The sequence below is a fragment of the Taudactylus pleione genome, unplaced genomic scaffold, assembly GCF_031769625.1.
Source record: "Taudactylus pleione unplaced genomic scaffold, aTauple2 ptg000026l, whole genome shotgun sequence".
NCBI lineage: Eukaryota > Metazoa > Chordata > Amphibia > Anura > Myobatrachidae > Taudactylus > Taudactylus pleione.
The window spans coordinates 23,937,501-23,951,663 of record NW_028284428.1 but is presented as its reverse complement, the minus strand read 5'-3'; the positions used below and the strand labels follow the sequence as shown (position 1 = coordinate 23,951,663).

Below are 14,163 nucleotides of genomic sequence, written 5' to 3'. Positions count from 1 at the left end.
AGAGAAAAAATTGGGGCAAAAATAATAATTTATTATAATATAATGTTATTTTTTTAAGGACACCGAACATTGACAAACTTGCAAAAGAAGGTGTTAAATTAACCCAGCATATAACAGCAGCACCAATATGTACACCAAGCAGAGCTGCATTTATGACCGGAAGATATCCTGTGAGGTCTGGTAAGTACATATTGCAATATTTCAATCAGTTTAATACGTGCATTAACTGACCAGTCCCACACATCCAGTGATGTTAACTAATCTAACAAAAATATTTTACTTTTTTCTTTACAAAGAAAAACTCAGAAGAGTGCAGGATTCCATTTACCAATGTGCACACATACATGTCCATTTATGATCAGAATGAACTGCAGGTGGGGCGAATAAAAAATGTGCAGAGAGATGTAGATTTGGGAAGAGTGTGTCCAAACTAGGGATGTGCGCCGGACCATTTTTGCCGGATTTGGATTTGGTTCTAATTCGTCGTCCGGCTTTGGATTTGGATTTGGATTTGCCAAACTGCGGTGACTGGCTTTGGATTTGGATTTGGATTTTTTTACAAAAATTGACAAAAAAAGCTAAAATCACATAAATTGGTCTTTTTTTTCTTCCTAGAGTATTATTAACCTCAATAACATTAATTTCCAGTCAATTTAGACCATATCACAGCTTATAATATTGTTTTCAACATTATTGGCCAAAGGTTGCAGTGAGCTGACTGGTTACTAAGCGACAAAGCAGCGGCACAACGACACAGACACCACAGTATAAAGCACATCTATGACACATTGCCACACAGCAGTGGCAGAAATGAAAAGTAGTGCACCCACCCAGTGGGGTACGGCCAGCAGAGTCACAGTACTTGTTTACATAGTGGGCTACGGCCCTAGGAGTCACAGTGCACAATCTTATTAGCATTACACCGCACATAGGGCCTGATTCACATTACACCATAAAGTAGTGTCTCTTATTTATGTTACGACACACAGTAGTGCCCCTTTTACACAATGCCCACAGTAGTGACCCTTTTACACAATGCCCACAGTAGCGGTGTCCCTTACACAATGTCCCCCAGCAGTGGTGCCCCCTATGCAGTCCCCTTAGTAGTAGGGTCAACTATGCAGTGCCCCCAGTAGTATGCCCCCCAGTAGTATGCCCCCCATTAGCAGGCCCCCCCATTAGCAGGCCCCCCCAGTAGTATGCCCCCCATTAGCATGCCACCCAGTAGTATGCCCCCCCAGTAGTATGGCTCCCCCAGTAGTAGGCTGCCCCAGTAGCAGGCCCCCCCAGTAGTAGGCTGCCCCAGTAGTAGCCCCCCCTGTAGTATGGGCCCCCCTGTAGTATGGCCCCCCCTGTAGTAGGCTGCCCCAGTAGCAGCCCCCCCAGTAGTAGTAAGCCCCCCCAGTAGTATGGCACCCCCCAGTAGCAGGCCCCTCAGTAGTATGGCCCCCCCAGTAGCAGACCCCCCCCAGTAGTATAGCCCCGCCCAGTAGCAGACCCCCCCCCAGTAGTGCAGACCCCCCCAGTAGTATAGCCCCCCCAGTAGCAGGCCCCTCTGTAGTATGGCCCCCCAATAGTGCAGATCCCCCCCAGTAGTATGGCCCCCCCAGTAGCAGACCCCCCCCCAGTAGTATAGCCCCCCCCCAGTAGCAGGCCCCTCTGTAGTATGGCCCCCCCAGTAGTATAGCCCCCCCCAGTAGCAGACCCCCCCAGTAGTGCAGACCCCCCCCAGTAGCGCCCCCGGACCTTTGACAAGTAAAAAAATTAAAAAAATAAAACTTACCTGATTCCCCGCTCCCGCGCCGTCCGCTCTGTCACACGCTGAGGAGGGAGCCGGAAGACGGAGCTCATGTGTGAGCTCCAGCCGGCTCCCTCCGTGCAGCAGCCAATGAGAGTCTGTGTGACTCTCATTGGCTGCTGTAACAAACACACAGCTGCCGCTGGCGGCTGTGTGTCTGTGTCTGTGTAGGGCAGAGCGCTATCACTGCGCTCTGCCCTACACGCGAGGAGACCTGATGTCGGATTCTCTAGTGAGAATCCGACATCAGGCGGCCGCCGTTCGGCCCCGAACGGGGATCCGAGTCAGGCGGTGAACACCCGAACAGGGTTCGGGTGGACTCGGATCCCCAATGTTCGGAGCGGTTCGGATTCCACAGAATCCGAACCGCTCATCTCTAGTCCAAACACATCTAAATTGCAGTGTAAAAATATAACTGTCCAGCATTTATGAGCTATATGCAAAAGTAGCCAGTATGTATCCTGCTTGCATAAAAATAATGTATGTGCACACCCAGGGTCACAATTGGGGGTCTGCTGGGACTGGAGTCCCGGGCCCGGACAGAGAGGAGGGCTAGCCCATGGCTCCTACTGCCGATACTGTCAGGGGGACATAGAGAAATCCATCTACAATGACTGCTTGCTCCCCACTGATTGTTGCAGCGGCACAGGCTAGCGGTTATAGATGGACCTATCCTATCCATTACTGTGGAGTCTGTCTGGGCAGCTGCTTGCCGGTGACTTCCTGGTACAATAACGTTTTTTAATTTAATTGATACAAGGCGTGTGTGACGTCACGTGCTCCTCACCACTGACTGTCGAACTGACCGCAGCACGAAGAGGAGCCATAGGAGAAGGTAAGCGCCTGTAAGCTGCACGGGGATGGATGTGGGGGCTGGCTGGGGGAACAGAAGAGGTGCTGACACAGATTTTTCGGGCCGTGCAGGGTACGAGTTGAGGAGCTATTGCCAGCATTTCCATGACTTATCAACTCCAATTTACACCCTCGTAACTAATTGAATTGACCCCTAACTGTTCAAAAAATGCCATTTTGAGCCATCGAATCCAAGACATTCTGACAATGGAGAAATTCTTATTTTCTTTTGTTTCAAATATTTTAATAGCATATTGTCATTAAAACTGTGAGATTTGTGTTTTAAACTGTTTAATACATGAATTGAGCACAGATACTGCACACTTATTACTCACAGGACACTAAAGCCCATACACACTAGACGATTTTTTGAACGATTTGGTCCAACTCATCGGAACGTGGTATCGTCAAGTGTGTACGCAATATGCACGCTCCCACGCCATCGTCCATTGCATCTTCAGGTCTTCCCTTCATGCAGCTCAATCTGTCAATCTCGTTAACGATTCCCCGCAAATCGTGCAGTGTGTACGCTCTACCGAACAATATGTTGTTCCAACCTGGTTGATGTGGACGTCATTCCTGGACAATTTTCCCACCCACCCCCCTTCCATTTTGTTTCTGGATCGTTGTTGCAGAGAGCAGCATCCAGGTGCGATCATCCCACACATCATCAGTACCGGTAAGTATTTATGCCTACCCCGTCTCTCTGTACCACTGCTGACCACCAATGTTATATGCTGCTGACCACCAATGTTATGATACTGACCACCAATGACCCTGCTGACCACCAATGTTATGATACTGACCACCAATGTTATATGTTGCTGACCACCAGTGTTATGTTACAGATCACCAGTAACCCTGTTGACCAACTATGTTATGTTGCTGACCACCTATGTTACCCTGTGATGTTCATACTTATAATACACCCATTCTTCTTTTCAGTTTTGCAGTTCCCTCCCTTTCTCCCCCCTTTCTTCTCCCTGGCAATTTTATTTGATGGTGCTCCCACAAAACTTAATCCGGCCCTGGGTATAATTGCTTGCCAACGATATGCATGGTGCCTGGTTGCGGCGGGGCAGAATATAATCCTTCTTGGTGTTTTCTGATGAGTAAATAGAATACAAATCACAATATTCTTGGTAACCGATTGAAATGCTGTCTCTTTACCACAAAGTAGTATTATTTCAACTAATTTATATAATCTATAACAGTTGTGTTATAACTTAGTAGTAGTAAACTTGGGACTCAAATGACTTGAGATGTGAAATAGTTTATAATCCCCGCCCCCATTCTTTAACTCCTTCAGTTCTGATTATGACCCAAACTGTGGCTGCTGGTTACTATGATGGCTATTTACTCTAAATGGCTTATTTAAAGTAGAGAGAAAATAACATCGCTTATAGTACAGCAAGTGTCACTAGCAGTTCCCCTGTATTTTCCCATAAAGGGGAGAGCTGGTAACAGTGTATTTGCCTCTGGTTTACCTCTGTTTGCTGACTAACGTCTGTGGAGCTATGCAATTGTACCAATCACTGCAGCCTTAATGTCTGCTTCCCCGTCTCTCTCCTTAGGTGGAGTAAGGAAAGGGCTGTAATCTATTACAGTTAAAGGCTCTGGACACTAGCAGGCGGCGTGTCCAAAATAACGCCCACACATAAAGTTGTCTGTAGGCAAGTGCTTTATCCTCTGGTACTGCGGTGAGGGTCTGAGTGCAGTGTGACAGTTTACTCGCTGCTGCTGCCACTACCAACAACACACCAGAGTACTTGGTTCCTCCCTCTATCATGGCCACAGCCCACTTCCGAATGAGGGATGCTGAAATCATATGCCGGCTGTATAATGTAGCTGCCTCTCCTAGCTCCAGCGATCTGGCACTACCACTGCTGCTTGTCAGCCTCAGTCTCACAGGAGCTGCTCCACCGCTACCCCAGTGACCACCTACAGGAACCCCGCTGATACAGTAGGCACCTCCGACTCTACCACTGGACATCATTGCTGCTATCACCTCTCCAGCAGGACAGGGTGAGTACCGCTGCCCGCCAGCCTCCACAGCCCTGTCTGGGGCTCCCTCTCCGGTTCGTATAAGGCCCGTGGAATCATTTGACCTGGCCCTCTTCTGCTAGCCTCATCTGGCTAGCAGGGTGCCTAGAATGTCACCCTGCAGCCAGAATCTATGCAGCAGTGCCACCTGGAGCATCCTTAGGACACTTCAGAAGGACACACTGCTGCCCTCACAGCTCCCCGGAGCATCCTTAGGATGCTCCAGGCATTACTGTAATCACCAGTGATTGTGACCCTGCCCCGTGTGATCTCACATGGAGGGGACATGGCCATCCACGGGGCCCGCGAATAATGTTATATACAGTATATCAAAATGGCCTTTCGGCAGAAAACAGTTCCCTACCCCTGATATAAACTGTTCTGTAAATACATGAAACGTATATACTTTTTACTTCATATATTGTACAAGCATTACATATCATACATGTTGGTGTCTATATACATATATAATGAAATACAATAGCATGCCCATACACATCTTAAATTCCCCCACAGACACATATATTAGAATGAACTACAGTGCACATGTTTTCAATAACAGCTACACATCATTTCACAGACATTATATATGTATTAGGGGTGTGCACCGGCCACTTTTCGTGTTTTGGTTTTGGATCTGGATCTTTCTTCGTGTTTTGGATCTGGATTGGTTTTGCCAAAACCACCCTTCCGTGTTTTGGGTTCTGGGTTTTGTGTTTTGGATCTGTATTTTTTTGAAAAAAAGCATAAAAACAGCTAAAATCAAAGAATTTGTAGGTTTTTCTGCTCCTATGCTATTATTAACCTCAATAACCTTAATTTCCACTCATTTCCAGTCTATTCTGAACACCTCACACCTCACAATAGTGTTATTATGTCCAAAAGGTTGCACCGAGGTAGCTGGATGACTATGCTAAGCGACACGAGTGGGCGGCACAAACACGTGACCCATCTAGGCGTGATACTGCAGTGGCAGACAGGATGGCAGTTTGAAAAACTAGGCTCTAAACTGTACATAATGCAAAGAAAAAAAAGAGGTGCAAGATGGAATTGTCCTTGGGCCCTCCCACCCACCCTTATGTTGTATAAACAGGACATGCACACTTTAACAAACCAATCATTTCAGCGCCAGGGTCTGCCACACAACTGTGGCTGAAATGATTGGTTCGTTTGGGCCCCCACAAAACAAGCTGGCAATTAATCTGTCCCTGCACAAACTGGCTCTACGGAGGCAAGATGTCATCCTCATCCTCCTCATCCACCGATTCCTCACCCTCTTCAGTGTTGTGTACATCCTCATCCTCACAGAGTATTAACTCGTCCCCACTGGAATCCACCACCACAGGTCCCTCTGTACGTTCTGGAGGCTGGTCTCCCTGGAAGAGCTGATAATTCATTTTGATGAACATCATCTTCTCCACATTCTGTGGAAGCAACCTCCTACGCCTTTCGCTGACAAGGTTCCCGGCTGCACTAAACACTCTTTCGGAGTACACACTGGAGGGGGGGCAACTCAGGTAAAATAGAGCCAGTTTGTACAGGGGCCTCCAAATTGCCTCTTTTTCCTGCCAGTACAGGTACGGACTGTCTGACATGCCTACTTGGATGCTGTCACCGATGTAATCCTCCACCATTCTGTCAATGGTGACAGTATCATATGCAGTGACAGTAGACATGTCAGAAATTGTTGCCAGGTCCTTCAGTCTGGACCAGATGTCCAAACTTGGTCCTGCCTGCCCTGCATCACCGCCAGCGGGTTGCTTAGGATACCTAAGTTTTTTCCCGGCAGCCCCAGTTGCGGGAGAAAATGAAGAAGGAGCTGTTGACGTGTCACGTTCTGCTTCAGCTGACAGTGTTTTCACCAGCAGGTCTTTGCACCTCTGCAGGCTTGTGTCGGCCGGAAAGAGAGACACCACATAGGCTTTAAACCTAGGATCGAGCACGGTGGCCAAAATGTAGTGGTCTGATTTCAACAGATTGACCACCCTGGAATCCTGGCAAAGCGAATGAAGGGCTTCATCCACAAGTCCCACATGCCGAGCGGAATCGCTCCATCTTAGCTCCTCCTTCACTTTCTCCAGCTGCTTCTGCAAAAGCCTGATGAGGGGAATGACCTGACTCAAGCTGGCAGTGTCTGAACTGACTTCACGTGTGGCAAGTTCGAAGGGCTGGAGAACCTTGCACAACACGGAAATCATTCTCCACTGCGCTTGAGTCAGGTGCATACCCCCTCCTTTGCCTATGTCATAGGTGGATGTATAGGCTTGTATGGCCTTTTGCTGCTCCTCCATCCTCTGAAGCATATAGAGGGTTGAGTTCCACCGCGTCACAACCTCTTGCTTCAGGTGATGGCGGGGCAGGTTCAAGAGTGTTTGCTGGCGCTCCAGTCTTCGGCACGCAGTTGCTGAATGGCGAAAGTGGCCAGAAATTTTTCGGCCCACCCAAAGCGTCTCCTGCACGCCCCTGTCGCTTTTCAGAAAATTCTGCACCACCAAGTTTATTGTGTGAGCAAAACATGGGACGTGCTGGAATTTGCCCAGATGTAATGCCCGCACAATATTGGTGACGTTGTCAGATATCACAAATCCCCAGGAGAGTCTAAGTGGGGTAAGCCACTGGGCGATGATTTCCCTCAGTTTCTCTAAGGGGTTGTCGGCGGTGTGCCTCTTACTGAAACCGGTGATACACAGCGTAGCCTGCCTTGGAACGAGCTGGCGTTTCTGAGATGCTGCTACTGGTGACGCTGCTGCAGTTGCTGCGTAAGGTGATACATCTACCCAGTGGGCTGTCACAGTCATATAGTCCTTAGTCTGCCCTGTTCCACTTGTCCACATGTCCGTGGTTAAGTGGACATTGGGTACAACTGCATTTTTCAGGACACTGAGGACACTTTTTTTGACGTTTCTGTATAGTCTCTGTATCGCCTGCCTAGTGAAGTGTAATCTAGGCGGGATTTGGAACCGGGGACACACTACCTCCATCAATTGTCTAAATCCCACTCCACTAATGGTGGATACCGGACGCACGTCTAACACCAACATAGCAGTCAAGGCCTCAGTTATACGTTTTGCTTCAGGATGACTGCTGTCGTACTTCATCCTCCTCGCTAAGGACTGTTGGAGGGTCAATTGTTTAGTAAAAGTAGTGGTGTTCCTACTTCCTCTCTGGGATGATGAACGACTCCCAGCAGCAGCAACAGCAGCAGCGGCAGCAGGAGGCGTAGCAATGCAGGATCCTCCAGAGGAATCCCGGATAGGAGAGTCAGTCATGCCAGTGACATGGCCTGCAGGACTACTTCCGATCCTGACTAAGGAGGAAATTGACGAGGAGGGAGTTGACGGTGTGGTTTGCAGGCGCTTGGATACAACAGGACAACGGGATTTAGGTGTCCCTGGACTGCTTACGGTCTTAGCCAAAGTTTCTGAACTTGACAGTAACTTATTATGAACACGCTGCAGGTGCCGTATAAGGGAGGATGTTCCTAGGTGGTTAACGTCCCTACCCCTACTTATTCCACCTTTACATATGGTACATATGGCAAGACAGTTGTTGTCCGGATTTGGATAGAAATATTGCCAGACCAAAGAGGTGGAATGTTTGGTCTTCTGCCCAGGCATGACAGTGATGGGCTTTTTCATCCCACGGACAACAACTGTCTCCCCCGGAGCCTGATTTAAACAAACCACATCACCATCAGAATCCTCCTCGCCAACTTCCTCCTCAGCGCCAGCTACACCAGTATCCTCATCCTGTTGTACTTCAACAGTGACATCTTCAATTTGCATATCAGCAAGTGGACTGTGGGTGCTCCTTTCAGCACTTGCAGGGGGTGTGCAAACGGTGGAAAGAGCCACCTCTTCCCGTCCAGTGCTGGGAAGGTCAGGCATCGCAACCACTACCACACTTGGACTCTCCTTGGGGATTTGTGATATCTTCTTAGAAAGCACAGTTCTTTGCTGTGCTTTTGCCAGCTTAACTCTTTTGGTTTTTTTTAGTGGGAGGAGGGCTTCCATCGTCATGTGAAGCTGAACCACTAGTCATGAACATACTAGGGATCGACCTTAGCCGTTCCTTGCCACTCCGTGTCGTAAATGGCATATTGGCAAGTTTACGTTTCTCTTCAGATGATTTAAATGTTTTTTTCAAGGTCATTTTCCTGAACTTTGTCATTTGGGATTGTATGTGCCCTCTACTATGACATTGGGCATCGGCCTTGGCAGATGACGTTGATGGCATGTTATCGTCTATGTCATGACTAGTGGCAGCAGCTTCAGCACTAGGAGGAAGTGGTTCTTGATCTTTCTCTATTTTATTTTTAGCGGAGAAAGTTTGGTCCTCCATTTATGTTATATCGATTTGATATATACGTGCGGCTAAACACAGAAAATATTTTTTTATTTTTGCTGGAGAGTAGTGCACTTTGTGAGTTACACCACCCTTTAAGAAATGAGCCAGCCGGCTCTTTACTTATGGGACACAGGCGCACACTTGGCGCTGCTCCTTTGTTGATGCACGTGCGGCTACTGCGCACACAATTCACAAACACAGAAAAAATATTTTGTTATTTGGTTTGGAGTGTACTTTGGGGGTTACAGCACCCTTTAATGGTCAAGCCAGCCGACCCTTTACTTATGACACAGGCGCACGCTTGGCACTACTTTGTTGATGCACGTGCGGCTACTGCGCACATAATTCACAAATACAGAAAAATTATTTTGTTATTTGGTTTGGAGTGTTCTTTGGGGGTTACAGCACCCTTTAACGGTCAAGCCAGCCGGCCCTTTACTTATGACACAGGCGCACGCTTGGCACTACTTTGTTGTTGCACGTGCGGCTACTGCGCACACAATTCACAAACACAGAAAAAATATTTTGTTATTTGGTTTGGAGTGTACTTTGGGGGTTACAGCACCCTTTAACGGTCAAGCCAGCCGGCCCTTTACTTATGACACAGGCGCACGCTTGGCACTACTTTGTTGATGCACGTGCGGCTACTGCGCACACAATTCACAAACACAGAAAAAATATTATTTTTTTAGCACTTGGGGGGAGCACCCCTGATGGACAGAGCACCCCCTGGACAACACTACACCACCCCTTTAGGACTGGGACACTGCACAGGACTTTGGAGTGGACACAGCCCCTATGGAGAACTGACTGCACAACACAGTCCAGCCATCCCCAATGGACTTTGAAGTAGTGGACAACAGCAGCACAGCACAACACTACTCTGCACTACACTACACAGCCCAGCCAGCCCTAACTCCCACCCTCCCTCTTCACTGTCCACAGCCGAGTGAGAAAATGGCGCCGACGCGGGTACCTTATATAGGATCCAAAACCCGCGAGACCCGGAAGGCGGGATGATGACGTTTTGCCTCGATTTCAGATCCGAGTCAGGCGGGAAAAGTCGAGCCTGACTCGGATCTGACTCGGATCGGGGGGGCTCGGATTTCAGAAATCCGAACCCGCTCACCCCTAATATGTATCATTTAATAACTTTAAATAATGAATCCATTTTGGTTGTAAATATATCAAATGTATGGTATTGGTAACCAGCTAGGGTGTTACATGTATATATGTGCCAACAAGTTTTATCATTCCCAATAACTTTGGTGCTCTATGATATATGCTGCTTCTGCAGTTCATTTGACTAGGCCAATAAACACGTGCCATAAGGGGAGATTCAGCAACATATATCATAGCCACCAAAGTTATTGGAAGCGCTAAAACTTGTTGATTAATTTTTTGCTAATAGTTTAAAAGTTTTGTTATATTAATATGTATGCACATACAGTTGACCATTAAATGTTCAAATTTGTAAACTATTATATGTATGTTGCATTGTATTTTATACCTTATGAAACAGAAAAAAAAATGCAGCCATCTTTTTTTTTTTTACACTGTGCAGAGTTTGAACTTTTATAATAAAAAATAATTTTCTTGCACGAGAAATAAAAGTGGTGTTTTTTCTTACCTTTAAAGTATTGCTGCCTCAGGACAGTAATAAAGGCTTTGCATGTCTCTGGGACATACTTGCCTACTCTCCCGAAAATCAAGTGTCGCACCCGGCCCCCCAGAAGAGTGGGCAAGTCTCCCGGCCGGCGCCAGCCACCGGCACCCGCCACTGGCATCCGCTTCCACCTTGTACCAGTGGCCGGTCCAGGGGGAACTGATGACGTGATTCGCACTGCATCTTGTCATCGTGGTTTCGCCCATGGCTACACAATGCTGGTAATCTCTTCATTGTGTAGTGGGTTGCAGGGTCACGATGATCCGATCGCGTGGTCACGCCCCTCGCCGCACTCAAAGTCGGGTTACCCCCCTCCCTGCTGTGCTGTGCTGAGCTGGCTGCCTCCTCTTGGAAGAAGCAGATTGTGGCAAGCCTGCTCTGGGATAATGAGGCCTAAAGCTTGAGGGGACATGAGGGAGCCAAACTTGAGGTCAGCAAGGGATCTTCCTGTAGCCAGGTACCTCAGCAGAAATGGCCCTCCGCAACTTGGGATTCTGCCTCCGGATGTAGGGCGTCAATAGACGCAGCAACTCCTGGAAGGTGGCGTCATCCATGCCCAGGAAATTGCTGTAGTCATCCAGGTTGTTCTACCGAATCTCCATAAGCCGTGGCATGTGAGAGCAAGTCTCCCTCTGAGGCAACCACTCCTTTATCCAGCATGATCTCAGGCTTCTCCTATTCTTGGCCCTCTCTCTATCAGCTAACACCACAGACACAGCATATGATGCCATAACTTGATCGCGAAAAGTATCCATCACAAGAGAATGTAGTATAAAAGCACTTTGTTAAGGCTAGCAAAACAAAACAGAGCAGTAATGCAATGTACATCGTTCAGCAGGTATACCCCAAGCCTCACTAGTCACACAGCAGAACTATGCAGAGCTAAAATGAAGCCTGCTTTATATACCCTCTAGAAAGTACAGCCCCTTATTTAAATTTGGGCAGAAATCCTCACTATATCGTTTGTCCAGGAGTTCAAGGAAATCTAGACGACCATCTTGTGTGCAAGTTGTCTAGTGTGTACCCAGCATAAAAGCATAAACTATACTTATTTAATAGTGTTTCACTAATAGTTTTTATGTTGGGCATGTTAGGTTTCTATCTGCATCGTATCGCATCACCATAACCCCCTTATACATGGACCACATAGCCATCATACTACACGCAATAACCATTTAGGTCCTTTCCCAAAGTCTCTTGGCGAATGGGATCAGGGTTGTGGCAACAGTTTGGTGCTTGCGGCTCTGGTTGCCCTATTATGCACGAAAACAAACATTGGAATACCAGGCGCCAAGAGAGCACTAATCAAGTTAAAAAAAACGTGTGGGCTGCTGCTTACCACCTGGGAATAATGCCACTCTTCCCAACAACAACAAATGTAGTAAAAAGTAGGTGGAAGAGTGCTGCACACACAAACAAACATAGATCAATATAATGTTTATAGTAATGAAAAATTTAAAATACACTTAAAAGGGTAACAAGTATAGCTCTGGTACATAGATGGGTGTAACCAGTAATATGTCTCTCATGACACAAGTAACATGGTAAACCTTTCATGGAAATCTAGGTATAGTACTTAAAGGCAGCCTCATCTATAGTAAATAAAAATAAAAATAACAACAATAATATACAGTAAGGTGATCACTTGTACAACAAATGGCCATATGGTAGAAATAGATGAAGCAGGCAATAAAAAAGACTGTTTGGGTGGAGAACGAAAACTTAGAAAAAGACAAATATGTCTAACTGGGCGCACTCTTATAACAGTATATACAAAGAGAAATAAAAAAATATAGGAATTAATTAAAACTTAACTTTTAATGAAAATCAATTACGAAGGCAAAATCTCTTCACCGTATTAGATCACACTTATTTATGGGCCTACGTATAGATACAATAATCAAAATATGTAGATGTTGAGTCAAGGTGATACACACACAATAATTGTTGTGTTTCCTGCGAGGAAAGCCTAAGCACAGAAAGCATAGGGTGATATACAATATATGAGATATGTCTATTATAATTAGTCCATGCTAAAAGGCATAATGCAGGAAAAGGATGGCGAAAATAAATGTTTAACTAAAAGGATCTCTAAAGTCTTGTTTTGTGATTAAAGTCCACAATGGACACAGGAACACCACACATAACACACATCAAATATGACTGACAGAAAATAATAAATAATGAATAAATTCTATACGAATGATATGTACAGTGTCAGTCAATATGATCGCTACTGACACCAGTTATCGTTGATTGGTAAAGTCTGCAATGGACACGGAGACACCATACACAAAAAAGCATCAAACATAAAATGAATCAATGCAGTGCGTTTGATATATATGAAGTCAATCGGTAAGATCGCCACTGATGCCAATCACTGTTAAATTCTCCCAATATTAATAGGCATTATTAACACGGATAATTGTAAAAATATTAATTGACAAGGTGCAAAACCAGGCTAGACCTCAAGACAAAGGGGTCTAAAACCTGGGTGTACCAAGTGATCAAGCCCTCCCGGCGAAACGCGCGTCCTGCGGTGACAGCATTCAGCTCCTGGATCTCACACACACCACACTCCAGCCAAATCGCCTCTGACACAGGTACTTTCACTATCGCTCAGATGCGCTCTCTCATCTGAGTTCTTAGCAAGTGACTCCCCCTGCAATGCCCAGCGGTATCAGGGCTCAGACACAGCTACATCTCAGAAAGCAGAAGTGCCTTTCTGTTGTTTCATCTGAGGGTACACCATTGTCACTCTCTCATTTCCAGTTTGACTGACTGGAAACAGCAGAAGAGACTTAGAGCGTTTCTCTCACCTCAGACTTTACTGTTTCTCTCCAATCATGTGACTCCCAACATTATTCCTATACACCCAGGTTTTAGACCCCTTTGTCTTGAGGTCTAGCCTGGTTTTGCACCTTGTCAATTAATATTTTTACAATTATCCGTGTTAATAATGCCTATTAATATTGGGAGAATTTAACAGTGATTGGCATCGGTGGCGATCTTACCGATTGACTTCATATATATCAAACGCACTGCATTGATTCATTTTATGTTTGATGCTTTTTTGTGTATGGTGTCTCCGTGTCCATTGCAGACTTTACCAATCAACGATAACTGGTGTCAGTAGCGATCATATTGACTGACACTGTACATATCATTCGTATAGAATTTATTCATTATTTATTATTTTCTGTCAGTCATATTTGATGTGTGTTATGTGTGGTGTTCCTGTGTCCATTGTGGACTTTAATCACAAAACAGGACTTTAGAGATCCTTTTAGTTAAACATTTATTTTCGCCATCCTTTTCCTGCATTATGCCTTTTAGCATGGACTAATTATAATAGACATATCTCATATATTGTATATCACCCTATGCTTTCGGTGCTTAGGCTTTCCTCGCAGGAAACACAACAATTATTGTGTGTGTATCACCTTGACTCAACATC

At 46.0% G+C, this 14,163-nt stretch overlaps 1 protein-coding gene across 1 annotated transcript in view; it reads left to right on the top strand.

Moving 5' to 3' along the window:
• The window catches only part of LOC148539267 (arylsulfatase D-like), a 67,223-nt gene that overhangs the window by 11,922 nt on the left and 41,138 nt on the right, over positions 1-14,163 (top strand). The window contains exon 4 of the mRNA XM_088451528.1: positions 59-180. Coding sequence (XP_088307654.1) covers positions 59-180 — 122 coding nt within the window. The remainder of the gene's footprint in view (positions 1-58; positions 181-14,163) is intronic.